Source organism: Buteo buteo, chromosome 10 (assembly GCF_964188355.1).
Source record: "Buteo buteo chromosome 10, bButBut1.hap1.1, whole genome shotgun sequence".
In the NCBI taxonomy this organism is placed as follows: Eukaryota; Metazoa; Chordata; class Aves; order Accipitriformes; family Accipitridae; genus Buteo; species Buteo buteo.
Genome location: NC_134180.1, coordinates 14944946 through 14968295, shown reverse-complemented (window position 1 = coordinate 14968295; position 23350 = coordinate 14944946). Strand labels below are relative to the sequence as shown.

The window sequence follows — 23350 nt, the reverse complement described above, 5'->3', positions numbered from 1 at the left end:
CGCGGGCTGCCCCCGGCCGTGCCGTTCCCCTCCCCCCGCCGCCCGGCGGCGTCGCTCTCCCCGGCGAAGCTGCGGAGCTGCCGCCGCCCGCCCCCTGCTCCGCGGTTCCCCGCGCCTCGCCGCGCAGGCGGCTTCCTCCCCCTCTGCCGCCCCCCTCCCTCCCCGAGGGAGGCCGCCCAAGTCCTGCAAACCCGGCGGCGGGCGCGGGGCAGCCCCGGAGCCGGCCGGTGTCCCCTCCCCGGCGGGCGGGAGGAAAGCCCCTCTCGGCCCTGCTCGGGCCGCCTCGGCTGGCTACAGCCTCCCGCTGCTCGGCGCAGTCTGGTCTTCGCTCCACCTGGCCTGGCAAATCCCCCCTCCTCCCGCCCGCTGGTGAGAGCCCGCAATTTGTTATTCTTTCCTTGAGGATCGCCACCATCGCCACCAAAAAACCCTACCCCAACCCCAGCAAATCCTATCCCTCCCCGCAACTCCTGCTATTCGGATTTCCTTCCCTCTCTCCTCCCCCGACTCCCCCCCCTTCTTTGGGTCTTGAGCCTCTCTCTCCCCTACACACACAGAGAGAGGCACGCACGGTGTGAATGGTTTGTTGTACTTGCTGCTGTGCCACACAGAACTGCTGATGGTTCCCAAAGTCCCACCGTGCAAAGCCCTCCTCTAGCTTGAAGCCGAAGATCATGGACTATATGCTTGGAGTCGGGATGCGTTTTGCTCACAGCCGCTTCGCTTCCTGCAATTTCACCCGGTAAGTAGGTTTTATTTCACGTTCAGATTGCTTGTTTTCAACAAAAAGGGCACTTAAAAAAAAAAAAAGGCAAAAAAAAAGCGCAGTTGCCTCGCCTTGCTTCTGAACCTTTCAGTAGCCTGGCTGGCTCCACTTTCCTAACTCGAAGAAATTACGAAGCACCAACCCTGCTCGCCCACATCCACGCCGTACGTTAGTCACTGCTCTCGGCACTAAGTTGCAATCGGCACCGCAGCCTCACTCGCAGAGTCTTTACCATTCCACCGCTTATTCATCACGTTATTAATGTTTTCATCAGGCACTGTACCTGCTACATTCTCTAGTTTAACCCTTGCGGATACAGCTGCTCGCACGGATGCTGGAAGGGCTCAGCATTCATCCCCGTGTAGGAGGACGGACAGAAATCGCGGGTGGCTGAGGGAGCCGGGAGCGTGTCTAAAGGAGTGTCTGAAGTCCGCGGGGGGAGAGGAGGTGGAAAAGTTCATTACTCTTTCCGATCCCCTGAAGAAGCTTGGATTGCACTGGGCGTGGGGAAGCATTCTCCAGAAGGGATAGGAAAGGCTTTCCAGCCCTAATGAAATCTGTCCTGTCGCTTGGGCTGGAAGGTGACAGCGCGCCGGGGGGCGCGGGGGGGCGGGGGGCTGCGGCCGGCGCGGGGGGAGCAGCCTGCGGCTGCAGGCGGCTCCTGCCCTGCCGCTGCCTGCTCCCGCTGCATGCCCTTCCCGCAGTCCTCAAGCCCATCGCACCGCCCGCTTTTATTTATTCCTGTTTTCGGGAGTATCTGTATTTCTGCTGGCCTGAGGAGCGCAGGATAGGAGCGAGGCGTCGTCTTCACGAGACGTACGCTCACATAAATACCTACCTGCCGCGTTTCGAAGCGCAGAACGTCTTCTGAATCAAGTAGGGGCTTCTTTACTTTGAAGGAACAATAGAGAAGGGGACCAAGGGAAATAAACACTTTTTGTTAAAAAAAGGACAAATGCCTTCAGAGTGCTATTTGTGGCTAATGCTTCCAGTATTTCTGTGTCTCTAATAAGCGGCAGAGATCCACCCACGTTCAATATAGCAGAAGGTAGGGAGGGAACATGTTACTTCTCACGGGGAGGTATTGCCTGGGCTCCATTTAACTCTGTCGTTCGGTGTGCAGGATAAGTGTGTGCATGTGTGTGTGTGTGCAGTCATCTCTCCAAAGCGGTACATGCAGAGATCACAAGGAAGGTGCTAAGGCTTGCAAGCAGGTAGAGATGCCAGTGAGAAATACAAGAGATCTGAATTTATTGCCTGGTGGCAAGCAGAGGACGGAAAAAGATCAATGCCCCCTTCAATACCGTGCTCCCGAGAGTCCCCCCCCCCCCCCCGCCTCCAAATTGCTGGCTGATGTCGGGAAAGGGGGAGTGAAAAAGCGTAGGATCCAAAATTCATCCTTCCTCCAGCTCCTCTCTTCTCCCAGCAGCTCGAAACCCCCATGTCTACTTCTGCCCTTACAGCTAAGCGTCCTTCTCTCGAAGTCTCCCCTCCAGGAGGTTTTCCCATTCCCCTCATTGCCGACCTGCCTTCCCTGCCCCCGCTCGCCCCCTCGCCGCTCACACCTCCTCCTGCCCCGGGCCCCTTCTAATGGGACTGGGGTAATTAACCAAATACCAGCCATTTCTCCCGAATTACCCACCTCTGACGCTGCTCCTGGGATACTCCCGCACCAGGTTGCTCAGGAAAGTTTCCGTGCAGTCATCCCCCCTTCCCTTCCAAGGTATAGAGGATTACTTAGGTAAGTGCTTTCCAAAAGCTCTACCTGATTTTTAATCTTTTTTTTTTTTTTTTTTCCCCTAAACCTTGGGGAGAACAGAACCCAGGAAGTCCTGAGGGATTAATTCGCTGTGGAAATAGCTCACCCGGTGAGCATCACCTCGCCGTGCTAGTTAAATGCTCTCGCTCTGCAAGAAGAGATTTATGTGCCCATCAGCAGAATATTTCCCGGGTTTAAAAGCACTCTGTATTCCCTCTGTGCCGGCAAGGGTGGGAGATGGTAGGACACAGGATGAGGGCAGTGGAGTTGTTTGGATCACAGTCACTGCCATGGATGGCAATAAAACGGTGCCTGGGCAGTAAAACTGACACAGGTTGGACCGAGCGGCGTTTCTGTACTCAGCAGAAGGCAAGGGGGACACACACCCTCCCAAACCCTTTGCATACAAACATCAGATAAATCAATGCAATTCATGTAGGCTTAATGGGCGATTGCAACCATCAAGCGTGAGGTATGCTTAATAGAGAAGATTCCCATTAGCCTTGATGGTTCATTTCCAGCGCTCAGCACTCCCAGACCAGAGGATACCCTCCACTCACATTGCGCTGAATGACTCAGAAAAAAAATTAGGAATGCCAGGCAGGAGCCTGGCGGTTTTTTTGCTTTGCTTCGGTTGGTTCTTTTGCTTTTTGTCCGAAAGCCTGGTAGTGTGGAAATACTTCCCAAGCCCCGCGGCCCGTTCCCGAGGGAATGGTCGCAAACAGCCGTCTTTCCTTCAGTGAGGCGTTCAGCCTCCCTGCGTGTCTGTGTCTGGCTTCACTGTCAAGGATTACCTCCGCCTTCTCTGTTCCCTTTGCCTCCCCTGGAGCTGTGTGGCTCTGGGAGTCCCTTTTGGCCGGGAGTTAATTTCCCAATTTCAACCACTGGCAGTGGCAGGCGGACGCCCAGGGAGGGGGCTCTGGCAGAGGAAACACCTTGAAAGCTGCCTGTCAGCGTCCAGCCCGCCTGCTCACTCGCCCGGACTTAGCCAGACACCCTTCCTTCGAGTTGTGCGTGTCCCCGGGGCGAGGTACCACGGCGAAGGTGCGGGGGGGGGGGGGGGCCGCACCGCCGCCCGCAGCAGCAGCAGCAGGAACAGGAGGGGCTCCGGGCGGAGCGAGCTCCTGCACCCGGTCCCGGCCGCCGGCTGCCGGGACCCGCAGCCGCGGACCAGCCGCAGGAGGAGAGGGTAGGTCTCTGCTCCCCCCCTCGGCTTCGGCCGCCTGCCACTCTGTAGGGGAAGGAGATAGGAAACCTCCGGGGGAGCGGGTGCCTGTTCCGCTCCAGCCCGGCAGCCGCCCGTCTGTGCGGGCTCGGCAAGGCTTCCCGCAGCCGGGAGGGAGAGGCTTGGCCGTAAAGAGTTAATCAGGGGTGGCAGGGTGCTCCAGGCATGAGTCCTGTGTGCGCCTCATAGATGCACTAGCCAATCCTAGGCGACAGAAGCATGAACTATATGTAGCATGGTGTGAAAAGCGAGGTAAGGAAAATAGGGTGTAAACTGTCACTGTGTATTGGAAGGCAGGAGACCTGCTTTTTGGGGCTACGATTTCTGTGCTACTTAGACACCATCATGCATTTAAAAAGGTAAGGGCTTTGTTGCCAGCGATCTCTATTGTGGTTCACTTCGGAATTCAAGTGCATTTTCTGGGTACCTTTCATTAAGTGTTAAACTGTGTAGCGCAGAGAGTGGGAAGAAAGTGGAATATGGTATGATTTACTGTTTGGGAATTTTTTGAAAGACTACATCAGTTTCAAGTTGTAATGATTTCTTTTAGAGATTAAGCAAGTGCATGCATGTGAAGTAAAGTAAATTCACGACTGGCAGAAAAATGTGATGTATGCAATAAGTGAAGGATGTTCTATTGTAGCCTCAAAATCAGTCATGGATCCATATCAAATGAAGGCCAATGGGAGATAGATGTTATTTTGAAAAAAATGTACAGAGTAATTCAGAGACACGTATCTAACAAGCAAGTCTGACAGAAGAAACAAAAAAAAATATTTCCTAGAAAAGCCCACATCTAACTTTATTTAAATATGGCATCACAAAAGGATGCTACAAAAAGAAGTGAAATCAAAACCTTATGGAGTCTGTATTTTCAAAGATGAGTGACTCTGACACATTAAGTATACAGAGATAAAGCTAGAGTGGCCCTACTTACATTTACAAGATATAAGAAATAACTTTTGAAGGAGCAATCCTTTTAGGTATCAGACTTTACAGACTGCTGTCAATGCTCAACTCCAACAGTACATGGAGTTACGCATTTTAAATAGGTGCTCTATCAGCTTTACCATAGGACCTAGCTTTGAGAATAGAAACATTTAACTTCTATCTCTTCCTCTCTGTATCTAAGCGTAGCAACAGAACCGTAGTCTTAGATGCTGTTGCAGTGCTGTCTAATTGTCAGAGTTCCATAAAGAAACCACCTACAAATTCTTGCCTTCAACCATTTTTCTTCTAAATCATGTACATAAGTTAAGCAGAGGAGAAAAAAAAATCTGTTATATTTTCAGTAAGCTGATCCACCTCCAGTGAGAGCTAACCTCCCCAACAGACGCTGAGTTCACCAGAGTTGCTGTGTTTGGGGTGCTTGTTCACGAAATGCTGAAACACTGTGAGTGAAAATGTTAACTAGGAAACATGAAAACAAGCAGCTGAATGTTTTACAGATCTCGCTGCAGAAGGCAGCATTTATACAACAAGCCAACAAAACAACCTGAAGATCTTCAAGTGATGTAACCACCCATCTCATGCTTTCCCATTTTTTCTACTATTGTCTGAATGCTATTGTGAAGAATTAATTCCAGGCGTCTACTCATTGTTTACACCAATGTTTGTCTGGAAAGTTATTTTTTTAGTCACATAGATTGCAGTGACTTTTCACTCCTCTCAGTCCCAGGTAGAGACAATGATTTATGGGACTAAAATATTTTTAATTCAATTGGATTAATTTTAAATTGAGTAATCATATCTGACTATGATCAGTCTAAGAAATTTCTTGCTTGAGATGCAACACCTATTGAAAACAAAAGAAAGCTCTTTTTACCAGCAAGCTTGCTTCTTCAGGATTTTTTTTAAATCTAAATGGAAAATTGGAAGATCAATCAGTTTACCTAAGTTTCTGCTTAGAATAAAAAGGCAGTGGTGGGAAGTATTAGATGATAATTTCTGGAAACAGTGTTTTCTAGATGTCATGTATGCCTAGTGCAGCCCTTTCTTATTCCTCCCAAAGCTTCATCTCTCCTCAAAATCAGAAGTAGGCATTGATTTTTTTTTTTCCTCTGCTGAAACACTAGTAATCTCATATGGGAGCAAAATCACCAGAAATAAATTTTGACAAATAGAGCCAAAATACTCTTTCAGAAAGGTTGTATTAGAGAAAACTGTCCTGTTAGACTGCTGCAGGTAGTAACTTACAGCTAGTCATTTTATGGGGAAGTTATCTTACTCTTCTTCTTGATCTCATCCTATACCCTCATAAGAGAGGGCATTTTTTAAAAATAAAATTGCAACCACATTCTCTTCGTAGCATTGTTTTCCTATTGTTCAATATGTCTGCTGTTCAGTGAGGGCCTGATCTTGCACAATTAAAGGACATCAGAGCATAGCTATTAACTTCACTGAAAGCAAGATCAATTTCCAAGATAATAATTTTGAACCAAAATGAACTTCAGATTTAGAAAAAAGAAAAGCGAACATCATGAAGTTACATGCTGCATACTGAGCAGTGTAAGACTTTGCATATCTTGAGTCAAACAGCATTAAAATAAACCCCCCTGATCTTATGTTGTTTTAGGTTTCAGTACTCTATCATCATGGCTAGATCAACATTTTTCTATATGAAGTTGAGGAACATTAAGAGAGCTCCATTTTCTGAAGTGCCCCACTGAGCTGCAGGCATTTGGTACCTTGCAACTCAAGTAATCATACTGCTGAAAGCTGTAATGTGAATAATTTGGTCTCCTAGCTCTGAAATTAATCATTTATATGTACCACAGTAAGTGTGCATACATAAACATAGTTTGTATATGCATACATAGATATAAATATGTATGATACACACTACACATATTCACCCATTCATCCCTCCACACACATGGTATGTATAATTACTCTTTTGCCCTGGCTCGTATCATGTGACCAATTATTTAGCACTGTCTTTTTCCCATCTCCCATTGAAAGTCTCTACTTGCTCTATGTGCCATAAAATAACGCACTGACAAGAGGAAAGAAGGACACTCTGCCATGGCAAAGCTTTTCATGTTTAACTAATGAGCCTCTCACAAAAGCCACAGATTTTGTTCCACCTTCAAAAGAAGATTGACCAGGCAATATATACTGTTAGCTAAATTAAGACTATTAAACTGTAGTGGTTTCTCTTATAATGAGGTGAGATCCTAAGGCTCGTCAGTCAGGTACCTTTACTGTAGCAGTCACATTAATGCTGATTAGAAAATTCTGCTAATTTGCAGTAACACCTTCACTGCCACATCTACCAGCACTTGATTAATGAGAAAACTGGTTTCTAAGGTATTTATTGTACACTGCCAAGTAAAGGACTTAAATCTGGGGAATCAGAGCACTACTCTGTACCTTTAATCCCATATTATTCATGACTGCTGAGAACTCTGTAGGGCTAATTTAGCTCTTTCAGTACTTATAAATCTATTAGAAATAACAAAAACACCTGGTTAACTGAACATGGATGACCACTTCGAAATCAAATGCGATTATTAAAATCCATTATAAATAAATTTTTTCTTAACCTTTTTCATTTTTCCTTTCTCTACTTGAAATCTCTATTTCTAAGGAGGCTTAACATCACTGGTGAAAAGTGCCGCTGCCTGCTGAAAAATGATATTGTGGATTGAGGTGGCAGCCCAAGAGTATATTTTTAATTAGCTATTTTTCACCTAAAACATTATTGATCCCTATTCATTAGCGGTTTGGAGGCCAGACAAAACAAATATTTATTACAACAAATTTTATCTTGAATAATTTTGTTTTGTACTTAACGTGCAGCCCTAAAGGTTAGAATTACTGCATTTTGAACATGAAGTTTTGCATACATGTAATTTATAGATATATGTGTACTTTAGCATCTTGACAGTGATCATATCAGCACTTGTATTTACTTACAGGGAAGATTTAAAAACAGTGCAAGCAGAATGTCAGCATTCAACCTTTCGTTCTTCCATCCTGAACTGCTGGCTGATCTACAGGGCAGAGCTGATACCCACCTCTTCTCCTTGAGAATGTGTAGATGCTCAGCCTTTCTTGGATTAATCACCTTATTCCTTAGTTTTGTACCAACATTTCTAATGAAGATGCTTGTTTATGTAAAGCAGCAATGTTTATGCAAGTGGAGACTCATCCTGCTGCCTGCCTCTGGAGACTATGAATTTATTTCACAGAGCCATTAGTCGCTGATGGCCATTAGTTGGTGATGTTCTCTTTTTTAATCACTGCTCCTGTGGGATATGGATCTGACTCATGGACTTAAAAAGTAAAAGCTTTAGTAACTTACTAAGTACCCTTTAAGCTATCTTAGCATAAGTTTATTAGATTGATTCACATTAGTTGAAGAGTTGGTAGTGGCTTTTTTTGAAAGGTACTCTTATTTATAAGACAGCTTAATTTCTTCACACTGGTTTGTCTTGGCTAGGCAAAGTCTAGAACATTTTCTTTTTCTCAGTCTTTCTGGAGGAAAAAAGAAGAGGGTATAATAAAACCTATGTTCATCATACTTAAACCGCAGTGATCTGTAATCTTTAATAAACGGACTATGTGTCTCATTCTGCACTGAAAATATACTAGCTGAAAGTTTAAAGCTTTTCAGCATTAGCTTAGCACCTTTCTACAAAATCAGAATGTGGTTTTAGTCTATCACATAGCTAAATTAAAACAGTAGGGAGATTGTAATTTGTGATGAGACTTTAAAGCCCAGACTTTCTCTCCTTGCAGTTTGATGTTCACAAGAAAGACATCTTTTAGCAGACAGATTTTTTCTCTCTAATTTTGTAATTTCTTCTAAACTTGTCAAAAATCAAGACTTAGAAGGAAGCTTAGGTGTTATATGAGATAGCAGACTGCCCAGTATACATGACATAATTATTACTCGTACAATCAAGCTTTGTGTATTATCCATCCCGAGATGCAATTAGGTCCAGACTGGCTTGCTGAAGCTTGAATCTCTGCTCAGCCAGCCATAAAGTCCTTACTCTAACTATAAAAAATTAATAGCTATAACATGAACATTTAAGAGGATCTGGCTACTGCCCATATACTAGCTATAGGCTTAGAATGTTGCAGCAAAGGGACTTATGAAAAGTCATGCAACAGTTCACAGTAGGATCAGATGAACAACCATGGTCTCTTGAATCCTCTATGAGTCCTGTCTAGGGAGCTTGCACAACAGGTAACAAGTTGTTTCTGACAGGAGGACAGCAGTGGTATAAGTTGTTTTTTTTTCTGCTAGCAGAAATAGGTTGAAGCTTAGGAAAGGAGTTTTAACCATCCATTTACACCAGCTGAAAGCTGGCTATACCATCTGTGAAATCAACTGTAAAATATGCTATGAGCTCTGAAGCACTTTTGTCTGAAAGACAAAATAGAAGAGCAAAACAAAAACATTACCATTCTATTAGATACCAGTATTTAGAAATAAGATAAAATCATCCATTCTTACTGCAATGTATCTAGAAAAGTGCACTGAAAGAAAAATGTCATGCCATTAGATCTTTATGGAGACTATTTCTAACTACTGGTCTAAACTGTAACCACTTATTTTCACATGGAAAATATAATCAAGAAGAGTGTAAATCCTTGATCAGATATCACTTAGCTAAAATTACAGGGCTATATCCCATGCCTGCGCCAGAGCTCCTAAACTTAGAAAATCATTCTTAGAAATAAAAAAAAAACCACATTATTTTTGTGATAACATTTCAAAACATGAACAGGATCATGGATTAGGCTAGGTAATACCTGAGGGGCTGTAAGTACATGAAACTAGGCTGTAAACTGGATTTTGTAAATATGTCCCCATTACAGTCAATAGAGTTCGCTGCTTCTTTGGCCACCTTCTTAAGACCAGAGAACAGCTACACACCATTATTTTTTCTTTTCATTATTGTGCAAACAATATTAGCACTTCAACAGCTTCAAAGAAACTTCTATTTTTGTCTGAGACTGACAATTCCTTTCCTCTCCATCCTTTTCTGAATGTTTGTTGCAGAATCTCCAGAAACAGAAATTTTAAGTAGCAACAAAAATAGTCAGCCACTCTGTTAGTAGAATGAACATCTTCCTTTTTGTTTTATGACATTTTTGTCATTCAATGATCTGAAAGTGCTTGACAGACATTAATTGTTCCAGCTTCACAATACCCTTCTTTTCTGATCTTATGAACAGAATCTACAATTAAAGAAGGTTAAGGGGCTTGTCAATGGTTATATACTAAAATCAGAGTTATACTTCAAGGTAACTGCTCCAAGTACTCTCCTTCCTCTATAAACTGAATCTTCTTCGGCTCAACAATCTGTTGGTGAGCAAAGTTTCCTCCCACACCATCTCATTTTAGCCTGATATGAGTCCTTCTGCATGAAAGAATAATCAGTTATATTTGGATTGGTCCTCAGCCTGGAAAAACTAGAACTAAAGCCTTAGTGTATAACCTGTAAATAGCTGTTTCCTCCTATTCTAGATGGCAGCAACTGAAATAGCCCTGGGTTTTAAAACTAGTAGAAGGATGAAACTAAACAGGTTAGAGGTGTTTGTTACTCTGATGTGGTTTACTGGATATAGCTAACTTACATGTGTCTTAGTATGCATGCCCTTTTCATAGCCAACTGATACTTAGCTGATAAATTGGGCCAGAAACTCTTTGGGGACTAACAGTTAGGGGGGAAAAGGAGATATACTACTAGAAATAGTACTTCATGACTTTCCAGTGATAGTTTAATATTTCATTTTAGGGTATACTCTTTGCAAATCCTAAGGCCCTACTTAATTGCCATTAAAACACATCCAGTAAGATTATCACAGCAGAGAATATTGAACATTTTTAAGTTAAGCATTGAGTTTTAAAAAATTCCAGTAAGCTGGAATGCAAGCTTCTAAATATCTGTCTCCCATTAGGATTTTCTACAAACTTGAATGCTCCAATATGCAAAACTGTATGCCACAATGATACATGTCAGCTTGTGCCTGGGGAAATACTGGACCAGAAACTCTCCCTATGCTGTTTTTTTTCTTTTCCTGTAGCACAGGTCCCAAACTTATTCAAAGAGAGCTTGTTCTGTTTCCATTGTAACTCTTTTCATACCATCAGATGTTTTAGCTGAAAATTTTTGGAGAGTTTGGGACAATGCTTAGTGTAACTTGTGCGACGGAAGAGTGACTTAAGACTGAAATGTCACACACAGTCTTACATGCAAAGATTTTTTGCACATGGGACAGTCCATGTGCACTCGTGGACTTGGAAAGATAACGATTTAATCCCCTATGAACTTTCATGATTGCTAAAGTACAGTGATCTAGCCTGGAGCAGGTTTAAACCTCTCAAAGCAGCAGGTTTTTCTGTGGCTTCATGGCATCCTGGACATCAGTCAACTGAAACCCAGGGCTCTGTCAGGGTCCTGCTTAGCCGTTCCAGAAATTAACTTCATTTTAGCTCCTTGTGTGACTGATGGATGTTATCTGCCAAGGACTTGGGTACTAGTCCCCATTTAAAGATGAGGAACTGAGACACCATGAAGACTGAGTGGATTTCTCTCTCTCTCTTATGCATCTACACAATCCACATTTGGGGCATCTAGGTGCCTCATGTGTTTTCATAAACCATGCACTCTGCCTTTACATGTCAAGGAGCGTGGCTCCTCCTGGCTCATGAGCGCAGAAGCAGGGCTAAAGCAGCCAGTGTCTGCAGCCACGCCTGGAGCCGAGCTGTGGCATGGTGACCTCCAGGCAAAGATGTGCGTGGCCAGGCCCAAGGTCCAGCCCGGGCGCTCAAGTGCCGATTCGGGGGCTGGGGCAGTCACGCTAGCACCAGCCAGGCAGGGGCTGAAGGTCCAGGAGTCCCCGGTCAGCCCCCAGGGGTAGGTGGAGGCCCCAGATGAGGCCGGTCAGGGCCACTGAGGCCTGTTTGTACACTCAGGGCCCTGACAGCTGATTTCTTCCCTTCAGGGTGTTGCAGGAACAGATTCACTCGCTAAGGCAGAAAGACTGAAATTGCAGTTTGGGGACGCTGCCCTATGTCATCAGCTGAAACACATAAGGATCCGTTTGCACAGGAGGATGAACTTAGATTAACAGATTGAAAAAGCACCTGAGGGAATTTGTACATCATGATCTGGGCAGTAAAGGAAAAAATTAGGTCTTTTACAAATATCAGGCATTAAAACAATTACCTTGGTACACGTGACAGCCGGTGTGTACTTCAAGGGCTAAGGAGACAGGCACTAGCTGTACTGGGATGCGATAGAAAGCACGTGGGTACATCCAGTTAAAGACACACAGGCACTTGCAGGAGTGAAATGCTATAGGGACAAAGCAAACACCTAGGCATGTTTCGTGGGCAATAGCTGTAACCTGCGGCAATCAACTCTCACGTTCAGACAAACCCGATGATGGCTGCAGAGGTCGGGCTGACATATGTTCTCTCTTTCTGTGGGTGCATTTTATTTTTGCTCCTCTTCTCTGAAGGCTGGGATGAGGAAAAAATAGCAGGATTGTTTTTACAAAAAAAAAAAAAAAGAAAAAAAAGAAAAATCAGACATCCTGTTAGTTCTCTGTTTCAGCTTTTGAGGACATAGTTACAGGGGTCTTGTCCTTGTCTCACATAGAGAAGAAAGCTGAAATCTGGCAGTGGATGAAGCTCTATTTGACCAAAGAAAAGGTGTTGCTTTAGGGTGTGCATAGTCAAAGCAGATACCAGGACCTGATATGAGGACCCCACTTATTTTTAAGCCTGGAATGTAAAACTCACTTAAGGATGTTAGATGTAGAATTATTTTCTCCTTTCAGATTTGCCAACATATCTGCTTTTGAGTCTCTGCTGAGGACAGTTCCTAGGTCAGGACTTATTATAGCTCACAATGAATAACAGAGAACAAACTGATTCAACCCCCTCATTGAAAATCATGTTGATAAATATATTTTGTCTGTCCAGATGCCTTCTACTTCTTTCATAATGGCACAAGCTGTACATTGCAGCTCATGTGCATCAGACCTGGTGGCAGGAAAGCTCTCTGTCCTTTAACTCCCCAACCCCCTACTCTGTTTCTTTTTTCTACCAGATGCATAAGTTGTCTTTCATGTTACTGCACCAGCCTTCTGGTGGCTCTCAAAATGTGTGAAATCTAACCACTGTCAAACAGCTGCCTAAGAGCACAGGACAGAATAGTCCACCTCAGTTCATGAGACCTTTTGCTGTCCTTCAGGAAGTTCAGCTTAGGAGAGTTTATTCTGTGGATTTGGGTATCTTCCTTTGAAGAACAGAATCCATGTGGCAGCTGAGAGCAGAGCAGAGCACAAGTGGGATACCACCCTCCTCTGTAGCTGATACTGATTGCAGCACTTTCTGCTCTTTTCTTACACAGCATGTCATCAGCTTCATGGCTATTTCATTTACACTGGACTGTGTGAGAATTTCAAGGACAGGTGCCTCCCCAGGTCTCATTCATTTAAAGTTGTTAATGTGCGAAAAATTTCTTTTTGAAAAAAAAAATCACTGATTATAACACAGAATTCTTATGAGTAGGTCCTGTAGTGCTTTACAAAGGTGGACAACATGATCATCACACTTCAGATGAGGAAATGAAAGCAAAGAGACATAAAGTGACAAACCCAGGGTCTTATAGCAGATAAGAGTAATCTTTGAGACTCAGACTATTGCTTTATTCTTTATGCAAAATTTCTTTCAATTTTTCAGTGTCAAAATACCCTTGAAAATAATGGTCCTGACTTATCTTGCCTTTTATGAGCTTCACTGCTTTCCTTTCAGCTGCAGTGAATAAAATGTTGCTTCTTGCCATTGATTCAAAGTTGAAGCCACTGGTAGCATTCCTGAGAATTTTGTGCAATAGTTAGAAAATAAAGAATTTACTTCATTCTTGTTTTCCATGATGTGCAATCTAAAAGAAATATCAAGTGTACACTGTTACACCTAGTATTGTACTTCATCAGAAGTAGTAACTTTGAAATCCCTAAGGGGATGGAGTACCAAAACCTCATAAATTATAAAGTTATGATCTTACTGAAATCTGCCTACCTACAAACAGATTAGTTGTATTGTATCTGTTCTCAGATTTTTTCTCTGTTTGTTTTTAAAGGAATATATACTTACTATTATTTTGATTAGTTCAAAGAAAACTAGGCTTTGTGTTTTGCATAAAACCCCACCATCTTAGAGACATTAAGGTTTCTAACTCTTGTGGAGAGATCAACATAGTATTTCCTGATAAGTTACTTATTACTTTCCTTTGAAAGGACATATCTGAGAGTAATAATCTCAAATTTTGATTTCATCATTTATGTGAAGTTATGGCCAGGAGAATCCTACTTCAGCATAGTGGATTCTCAGCTTTCCATGGAGAGCTGGGACATTTCAGCATTCTCATGGAATTCTAATAAGCATAAAAGCCAAAGGGCTTCAGAGAAATCCTGGTCTTCTGCATTTCTGTTGTCAGAAGGAGATCTCTGTGAGATGCAAAGAGAAAGAGGGAATGATGGAAGCAAAGCTGTGCTCATTTCTGTGATGCTGACAGAGATTGCAAGGGCATTGTTTCAAGCGTAATAGAGGAGAGAGCATCTCAGACCAAGGCCACAGCACCTCCCAGGCTCACATAATAGAGATAAATATTGAAAAAAAAACCCCAACCCTGATCTTATTAAAAATGTCTGTACATTTAGTGTACAGTTATTTTATTTTGACTCTTGAGAACTACAGGTGTAGTTGTGGCCAAAAAAAGCTACTGATGATGCCTAACATCAACTTTATTGACTCTTATAGAAAAAGTTACTCCACTAGTGAGCCAGTAACTATCTATTTAGTAGCTATATCTCTACTGCATATTAGCACATCTGTTTTATACATGACTCTCATCTCTTAGGAAAAAAAAAAGGTTTCATGCAGTGAGGTTACCACAGATTTATCTTTTTTTGTTTCCTTGAGAAAATTTTATACTGTTTCTATTTTAGAAAGGATTTAAACTTACTGATTTGCTTTTTCTTCAACATTGCTGTCCACACATCTGGGCTGGTCCTGTATTATTCTGTGTATCTTAGTGTACATGATATGTCAATTAATGTTCTATAAGCAAGAGAGCTTAACCCACAAATCAAACAAACACTTCAATTTTTACTATTTTAGGTACAGCAGCTTAGTGAGTTCATAAACTACCCATATGTAATTGTATATCATTTCTAATGTTAAAAAAAAAAAACAACTGAAAAAAGGGAAACTGAGTTTGGTGGGCGTTGCCCTATAATAGGATGACAACAAAAAGACTACAGACATCCTGTTCTTGTTCACAGCTGAAGCTTGATGAAATTTGTCCCAGTCGCCACAATGTTTGTTTTGCACTTGCCGGTACTGTATTCTCAGATGATGTAAATGCATGGATTTTGCCAGTCTTCAGCACCCTCTACATGTTCATGAAAGCTAGGACTTAGCTACAGTATTTCCAGAAGATGCTGAGTCAGATTCATTCGGCATTAACTCCAGTGAGGAGACAATACATTTCTAACAAAGAAGAATTTAGCCCATTATGCTTCATGAACTCACTGTAACCTCAGAACTTAGAAGAGGAAGGACTGAAAACTTATTAGGATTCGCAAGTGGTAGCTGGGTGAAACCCTGGGGATAACAGAAAGTAATTGTGCTGAGCATCTATACCTGATAATTGTCCTCTAAGCTAGCACTTCAGAGAGGCAGCATGTTGACATGACAGTTTTGTTTGAAGATGTCTTCTCTACAGAGTGTCTTCTCCACTTTAAAATCCACTAGCTCTGTTGCTTAACAGGTGTTCGCTTATTTTTCAGTTCTCACATCCCAACCTGAAATCAGCAGGTGCTCTACCGCAAATGTAATTCAGCTTGTTTGTCCCAGGAATTCTGTGATGGCTGTTGTAACTACAACCTTTATGTGTTCCACTTGCCTATAACAGTCTTTGAAAAATGTTTTCAGAGTATTTACATTCATTAGAGAATCTGAACATTTAAAATTTTGAGATATTTTTCACACTGTAACCTTAGGAAAATTCCTTGGGCTGAAATTTTCTAAATTATGTTTTAATAGGAAATACACCTTCAAATCTCTAGGAGTTTAAGAAAAATCTTAGCCTTGGTCTTTTTTCACTTCAGCTCCTTGTTTATTAAATTGAGGTAAAAGTTTACTTCTCAAGGTTGTTATGAGAATTAGTGTTATGCAGACTGATTCTACAATGACTGGACTATACAGACAAGTGGATAAGTATCAGTTAGAAATACACACATTATTGTACTCTCCCTAAAGACTACCTGTATACTTATACTCTTTTGGAAAATACTTTAATATATCTTTAAAACAAGGAGATTATTTTCTGTAACTACACAGGTTCTCTAAAAGTGTTTTGCTGGTGGTTAATTTATGACATGCCATGAGGTATAGCATTAAGGCAAGCATAAAGCAGGGCTCTTCAGTATTCCTTTTCAAGTGCTCATTTGGTCTAGTTTTAGGAAGATGCTACATATACAAAGTAAATCATTTTCCAATCCTAATATTATCATTTTGAATTCAAAAGGGACTCAATTAGTCATCATTACAGTTTAATGGCCTGAAACACTTTAGTGTTAATAAGTACCCGAAAAAGTAAACTCCTACCTCTTGTAATTTAAACCATTACATGCTTTTTTCAATAGAAAAGATAATTTAGGAAAAATAGAGCCTTACGTCTTAGCTAGCAATTTTATAACAGCAGTAGGTATAAAAATTAAAATTCTCATTATGCTCTTTGTAGCTTCGTGTAACGTTAAGAAATTACGCACAGGGTCTTCCTAGTCTATGAAAAGGATGACTGAGGGGAATGAGTATGCTGGGCAAAATATTTTCCCTTCATTGTGAAGAAGAAGAGAGGCAGAAGTATTTGTGGATTTTCACTCCATTTTGATGCAAAAGCTGGTCTGGCCTGTCTGGAAGGGACTTACATGTTGTCTTCATTTACACTGAGCTAATTTTTTACAGGAAATGGCAACCAAATGATCATCATGGCTTTTATGGGCCAGGAGAGCAATCTATTGCTTTTCAGTTTTGCTTCAGATCTCTGCATGCTTTTTCATACGATGTGATGAAGGTTATGCAATAGTGTAACCTCACATACATGAACTTCAACCTGTGAAAGAAAGCAGCAATCTAGGGAGAAGATACTGAAACTTCATGTAGTATACACAGATCTGCCCGCTTTTTGCATGTAAGTGGTTGCTTGAGAGTATAAATAAAAGTTAGAGAACTCTTTGTTGTAGAGTCCTGGAATCTTGTTTCAATAAGATTTATAAAAGTAATGCAATCTGTGTTTTATGATCATAAACTACTGTGTGGTTCTAACTGTTCATGGTTACAACTCAGTGCTTTGGCATATGCTCAGCATGAAATATATGAATAGGGTCTTTTTCTTCTTACACATTTACTGTTTGTAGGATCAGGTCCAAATCATGTTACAAACAATTACATTTGTGCCTAAGAAGACAATAAACCTTGACTATTTCTCTGGTTGTATAGACAGTTTATTATATTCTCAGACTGTAAATTCCTGTTGGTTCATATGAACTTCTGTGCTCTTCTGGAGGCAGTTAACTTCCTGCAGCTGATAGGTTTATAATCTATACAAAAGACCTTTCAGAATATTAATGTGTCAAATATATGCACAGAGCATATTCATTCAGCTACACCATTTCCATTATAATGGATGGGTGGTACTGAGTGTGCAGTTGCAAAACTGTTCTATTGGAAGCGTCCTTCATTTAGGGTGCACTTCCCACTAAGTAAAAAAAATCGTAGCAAGGGGCATTGTAAAAATGTCATAATGAGTGCTGTTTTGAGTGAATGTGAATTAAATAATGTTTTTCCCTGTAAATTCATCAGCTAGAAAAATGAAAGCTCTCACATTAATATATTTTAATTAAATCTGTGCAGTTTTACCTTACGCTGAAACTAGAACTGATTGGTTTTATATATTTAGGAATCTACATGACCTTTGTCATTTCAGTATTTCTGAGAACTTCATGCTCTTGCATAGATGTTTTCACACAATCTGAGCAGGATATAGAATCATTATCCCATTTCACAGGTATGGGACTGAGGTATAGAGAGAAACTGTGGCTTGTCTTCACTGCGTTCCTACAAGAGGCTATGGTTAATACTCGGTTTTTGATTGGGCACACAGACAATTGTTTAGACTCCATTTAAATAGTGTTTCTGGGCTGATCCATTGGGTTGGAGTGAATTGGACAGAAAGTCAAGTGCTGCTGTTAGGGATACTCAAAACTGCAGCATCTGGAGCTTGAATAACTCATTGAACTCATCGCTGTGGGTAGCTCCAGTGCTATTGATCAATGCAGTCACACTTTGTCCAGCTACGCTAGTTGAAACAGAATAACGTGAATCTGTTAGCTACGTTTGTAGTGAAGACAAGCCATTAAGTGACTTTTCCAAGCACATAAAAAAAGAAAGCAATCTGGGTCTTCAGAATCTCATCTGGTTTCTGTCCAATATCTGAAGTGCGACCTTATGCATAGACATTGCTGAATGATTTTGTACTGATGCTAACAGGCAATAATTCTTGTGTTGCATATTTTTCATTAATGACTAGCATTATTGGAAAAAACCCCAACAATTCCTCCCCTGACAATTTATGAAGGTTTCCCTTCAACAGTAAATATTATCACTGATGATGTTAATGAAGACATTAGTTTCACAGCATTTGAAGTACTGAAACACTCCACTGTTAACTAGCCTAGTGGGGTTTATGCTAATGTAAAATGTAATAAAGTAGAGGCCACTATCTCTTTAAGCTGAAAGAAAGGAAACTTGTTTCTACTTCCAAGGGATGCCTAGTGTGTGCTTATCTAATTGACTGTGTATTTTGTCTAGGTGTTGAGGGAAAGCTAAGAGAATGAAGGCTCTAAGTCCCCAGTGGAAGCATGATATGGCGATGCAGTGCTGGTGCTGAATTGTTCTCTCTGATGGCTCTATGGGAGTGGATAGCACTGAGTCTTCATTGCTGGGTTTTAGCAGTTGCTGCTGTTTCGGATCAGCATGCCACAAGCCCCTTCGACTGGCTCCTCTCTGATAAGGGACCCTTCCATCGCTCACAGGAATACACAGATTTTGTGGACAGAAGTCGACAGGGATTTAGCACAAGATACAAGATTTACAGGTATGAAGCAAAGGGAAAGCAATTACAGAGATATCATCCTTAGAAGTTGTAAATTATCAACAAGAGTTTCCTTAAGGGAAAGTTTCAGATGTGGGAACAAATCCATAGACAGAATATTCATTGCTGAAATATATGCAAGGCCATATATGCACTGTGTACTACGGAAATGCCTGCTTGTGTTATTTCTATTTTGTTTAAAGAATTTTTGGTAATTGATTATGTTGCTTTGGGAAACGTTGTTTGCTACCTACCTCTACTCTGCCCTAGTGACATACTCAAAAATGTCCTAAGGTATTCAAACACCATCTTTGACTGCAGAGGGCAAACATGGAACACCTTTGATCATGCAGCAAGATCCAGTTCAATTGTTTTCAGTGTGGCTTATCAAGACATAAGCTGAGACTTTAAGAATGAAATTGTGGCTCCACAGACACAGCCAGCAAAGCATGGACTTTATTGTACAAATCAGGGCATTTCAGAAGTGACTCAAAAGGTTTAATGTTTGTTCATACCAGTGTTTTGAGAAGCAGTTTTCTCATCCCTGAGGGATTGAGCGTTAAGAGCCACTGTGAGTTTTAACAGAAGTTGCAAGTGTTTGGTCTACCACAAAACTCAGTATTAGGCTGGCCCAATTCAGACTGAGAAAAATAAAAACAGACGAAGACTTCACAAGTATAGGTCTGCTTGAGAGTTTTTGCCTTGCTGTAGAATTGCTTTCATGATAGATACGTTTGCAACTTGTCAGTTTCTATGCTTTTGAGACGGCACTGGTGAAGTAGTGAAGTATCTTCATCATTTGCAAGAGGTATAACTCAGTAACATCAGTTTATCAAGGACATGGGAATGAAAAGGAGAGTTCAGTTTAATGGTAGTGACCTAATAGCAAATAGAAAGAACGGGAGAAATGAGGGAGCATGAGTGATTAAGGACTGAGAAAACAAATTTATAAGCAGAGAGACTTTTTCACTTCATATTTTTATAGATTCCTCCTGGCAGCAAAGAGAAGGGGGGTAGGGCAGCAACACAGCACAGCTTTTTAACTTCCCTAATAACTCTCCAACCTATAAACACAGACCATCTTGGTATGGAAAGACATGCGCTGATTTAATTTAAAACCATGAAACAGATTGTGCAAATTTCATACCTATTTTAAACTATTATTCCCTAGTGGTTTCCAGCTCTTTAGAAGAAGGTAAGAGTGATACATGCTTATATGTATATTATATTTAGTCAATGTCCAGTGGCCTGTGACAAAACTGCTGCCTGAGTCTATAAAGATTTTATTTTTAAGGCACTTGGTTTATTTTCAAGGAACTTGCTTTATTTTCCTTTCCTAAATAAATGCAGTAGAGGGCACTCTGTTGCAGGTCAATTTTGCAGTGGGCTCCTTTGCCATATAGAGAGAAATTAAACACATTTTGAAAATAAAGCGTGATTTGGAAATATGCTTGATGAAGTGGCTTGTCTTAGCAGAACAGCATTGCCCAATATTTACGGCATTTTAAAAGCCAGCTGTCAGGACCAATAATGTAAAGCCAATAATGCAGAGACTGAGGCAGCATATTTTATTCCTATTATTCTGTATTAGTCAACACTGAACCAAAATTATCTTGCTAAAACCATGAAAGATGGAACTGTATTTCATTTCAGCTCTTTCAATCAGGTCTTTGAGAATTTTTCTCCTCTCAGCCATCATTACAGAAACATTGTTAAGTTTTATAGATCTGTAATCATATTGCAAGTATTTATTTGGGTTTGTGCATAGGTTTCAATTGACTTTAATTTACACAATGCCACAGAAAGTGTTTCTTGTGTTTATTTCTATCCTTTGCCTATTGCCTTCAAGAAATGAGCCAGGAAGTCAAAAGAGGCATAAGCTACCTGAATCAAAAGAAAAGCTGAATTTTTTTATTTAGTCCTCCAAATACAGACCTTACTGCAAAGTTTCAGTGTAAAATATGGTCTCATTAGCAAGTAGTGCAGAACATGGTGACCTTGTTACGAACCACACACTGTAAATTTAATCCCTGTTGCTTTTCTACGAGCTTTCCCAGGCTAAAGGATCTGGAGTCTAATTGGTCTGTTCATTCCCTCACCTATCTTTTACCTAATGAAAATGATCCCTCAGGGATACAGTCCTGATTTGAATGGAGAGGTAAGGAAGGGGAAAACACAGGCCTGCATTGACTCAGCTGAATCATATTAACAAGAAAAAAACAAAGGTGCTGCTCCGAACAGTGTTAACAGGAGGGCTTCCTTTCTCTTTGCTCTTCACTTCAGCCCTTAAAGCCCACGCCTGTGACCTGACATTTTAAGGGTAAAGGGGAAGGAAAATCAAGTCCATTTTAACATCCATACCAGGTCAAAATCCATGGGGCTGAAAAAGAGTGAAACTTATAGGGTGAGAGACTCCAGCAGATTGTGTCCTATTTTGAATCTTTTCTGGTAGGATGTTGGTGGCACAATTGGGTTGGACAGAAAATGACTGAAAATCTTTTTTTTTTTCTTTTTCTTTTTTTAATGGCACAAATGTGGCAAGTACCTGCAGACTACCTAAAGGTGTGCCTCTCTTTGGGGAAGGAGTTGGGTCCAAAAGAACTGATGGGACTGTGACAAGTAGCATCTCTCTTTCCATGTCTCCAGACCAATGGCATCCAAACCACACAGAGAAGATAACCCATTGTATCTCTCTGCCAAAACCTAACAAGTACTGCTGCCCATGGGACCTATCTCAGGATGACCAATCTAAAAACTATATCTAACTATAAACTGGTGTTTATAATTAACAGCAGTTAAAAGGTCTCAGTAAAAATAATGGAAAAACAACCGTGAGTTGCACATACTGCATGTAGTATTTTAAAATGTATTGGACGAGATTTCAGCAAGAGACTGCTGTATGACTTTTGTTTTCCAACAATGGTACAGTTATGCAGCAACTCGAATGATATTTTGATTCCCATTATTTTTTCCCCCTCCTTTGGCAGTATCAGGAGAGGCAGTGATAATGTAGAAAAAAATAAAATCTCAATTAAATTATTAACTTTCCCAATTTTTTTATTTCAAAATAACATTCCCTATTATAATCAAGATCATATTAAAAAGTAGGGAATACATGTTCTTCTGCTTTTGGTTAAATCAAGTAATGCATATTTCTGTGAATACCGAAGTGCCAGACATAAAGGCCTTTATCCTGCCCCATTGTTTGATGCTGAGTTGAATGGGATCAATGTCACGTACTGCAGGCCCATGAAAGATAGAATGACAAAAATCAAGATAATAGGACAGAGGACTGGAAAACCACATATTAAAGAGAACTACAAAGAATATTAAGATGAAGATTACTTGAAAGCTGATGGAAACATTTTCATTATTTCTCAGCTATTGAGTAAAACAGTGTTGTGCTACTTGTTTTATTCCTGTTGTTTGCATGGCAGGAGACAGACTGATTTTAAAGTTTAGTTTCACCTAGACATATATGGCAATTGCTTTCCATACTGTCCAGTAGCCTTATTTTTTCAGTTCTTAAATTACGTAACCTGTTTGCATTTAAAATAGATGGAGTCCAACTTTTAGACTAAAACAAGAAAAATTTATCACTATATGGACTCTGTGCTAGCATTTCTATTTTCCCCCTAACTGTTTGTATGCCAATGAGGCAAAAAGCAACCGCTTTGTATCCACACCCCCTGGTCACTATAAACAAGTGTTCATCTGACCATGAATCTGCTATAAATTGCAGAGATGAAGGCAAGGATTGGTACCAACGAGTACACTTATTAACCGAGTTCAGTTTCTTATGAGAGTTTGTTGTGGTTTAACCCCAGCCAGCAACTAAGCACCATGCAGCCGCTCACACATTTCCCCCCCACCCAGTGGGATGGGGGAGAGAATTAGGAAAAAAAAAGTAAAACTCGTGGGTTGAGATAAGAACAGTTTAATAGAACAGAAAGGAAGAAAATAGTAATGATAATAATAACAATAATAAAATGACAATACTAATAAAAGGATTGGAATATACAAAACAAGTGATGCACAATGCAATTGCTCACCACTTGCTGACTGATGCCCAGTCAGTTCCCGAGCAGCAATCTGCCCTGCCCCAGGCCACCGCCCCCCGTTTATATACTGGGCATGACATCACATGGTATGGAATATCCCTTTGGCCACTTTGGGTCAGCTGTTCTGGCTGTGTCCCTTCCCAACTTCTTGTGCCCCTCCAGCCTTCTCGCTGGCTGGGCATGAGAAGCTGAAAAATCCTTGACTTAGTCTAAACACTACTTAGCAACAACTGAAAACATCATTGTGTTATCAACATTCTTCTCATACTGAACCCAAAACATAACACTATACCAGCTACTAGAAAGAAAACTCTATCCCAGCCGAAACCAGGACAGAGGTCTTAACTT

The 23350-nt window shown here is 41.2% G+C and overlaps 1 protein-coding gene across 2 annotated transcripts in view; it reads left to right on the top strand.

The window, feature by feature from the left end:
* Nucleotides 1-652: 652 nt before the first annotated feature.
* BRINP3 (BMP/retinoic acid inducible neural specific 3) overlaps nt 653-23350 on the top strand; it is a 233730-nt gene continuing 211032 nt past the window's right edge. Inside the window, exons 1-2 of one of the 2 annotated variants that reach the window (XM_075038714.1) lie at nt 653-742; nt 18659-18944. In XM_075038714.1, the coding sequence (XP_074894815.1) occupies nt 18709-18944 (236 nt within the window). In that variant the 5' untranslated portion in view covers nt 653-742; nt 18659-18708. Of the gene's footprint in view, nt 743-3575; nt 3715-18658; nt 18945-23350 lie in introns of those variants that run through there. The other variant, XM_075038715.1, reaches the window with a different exon arrangement.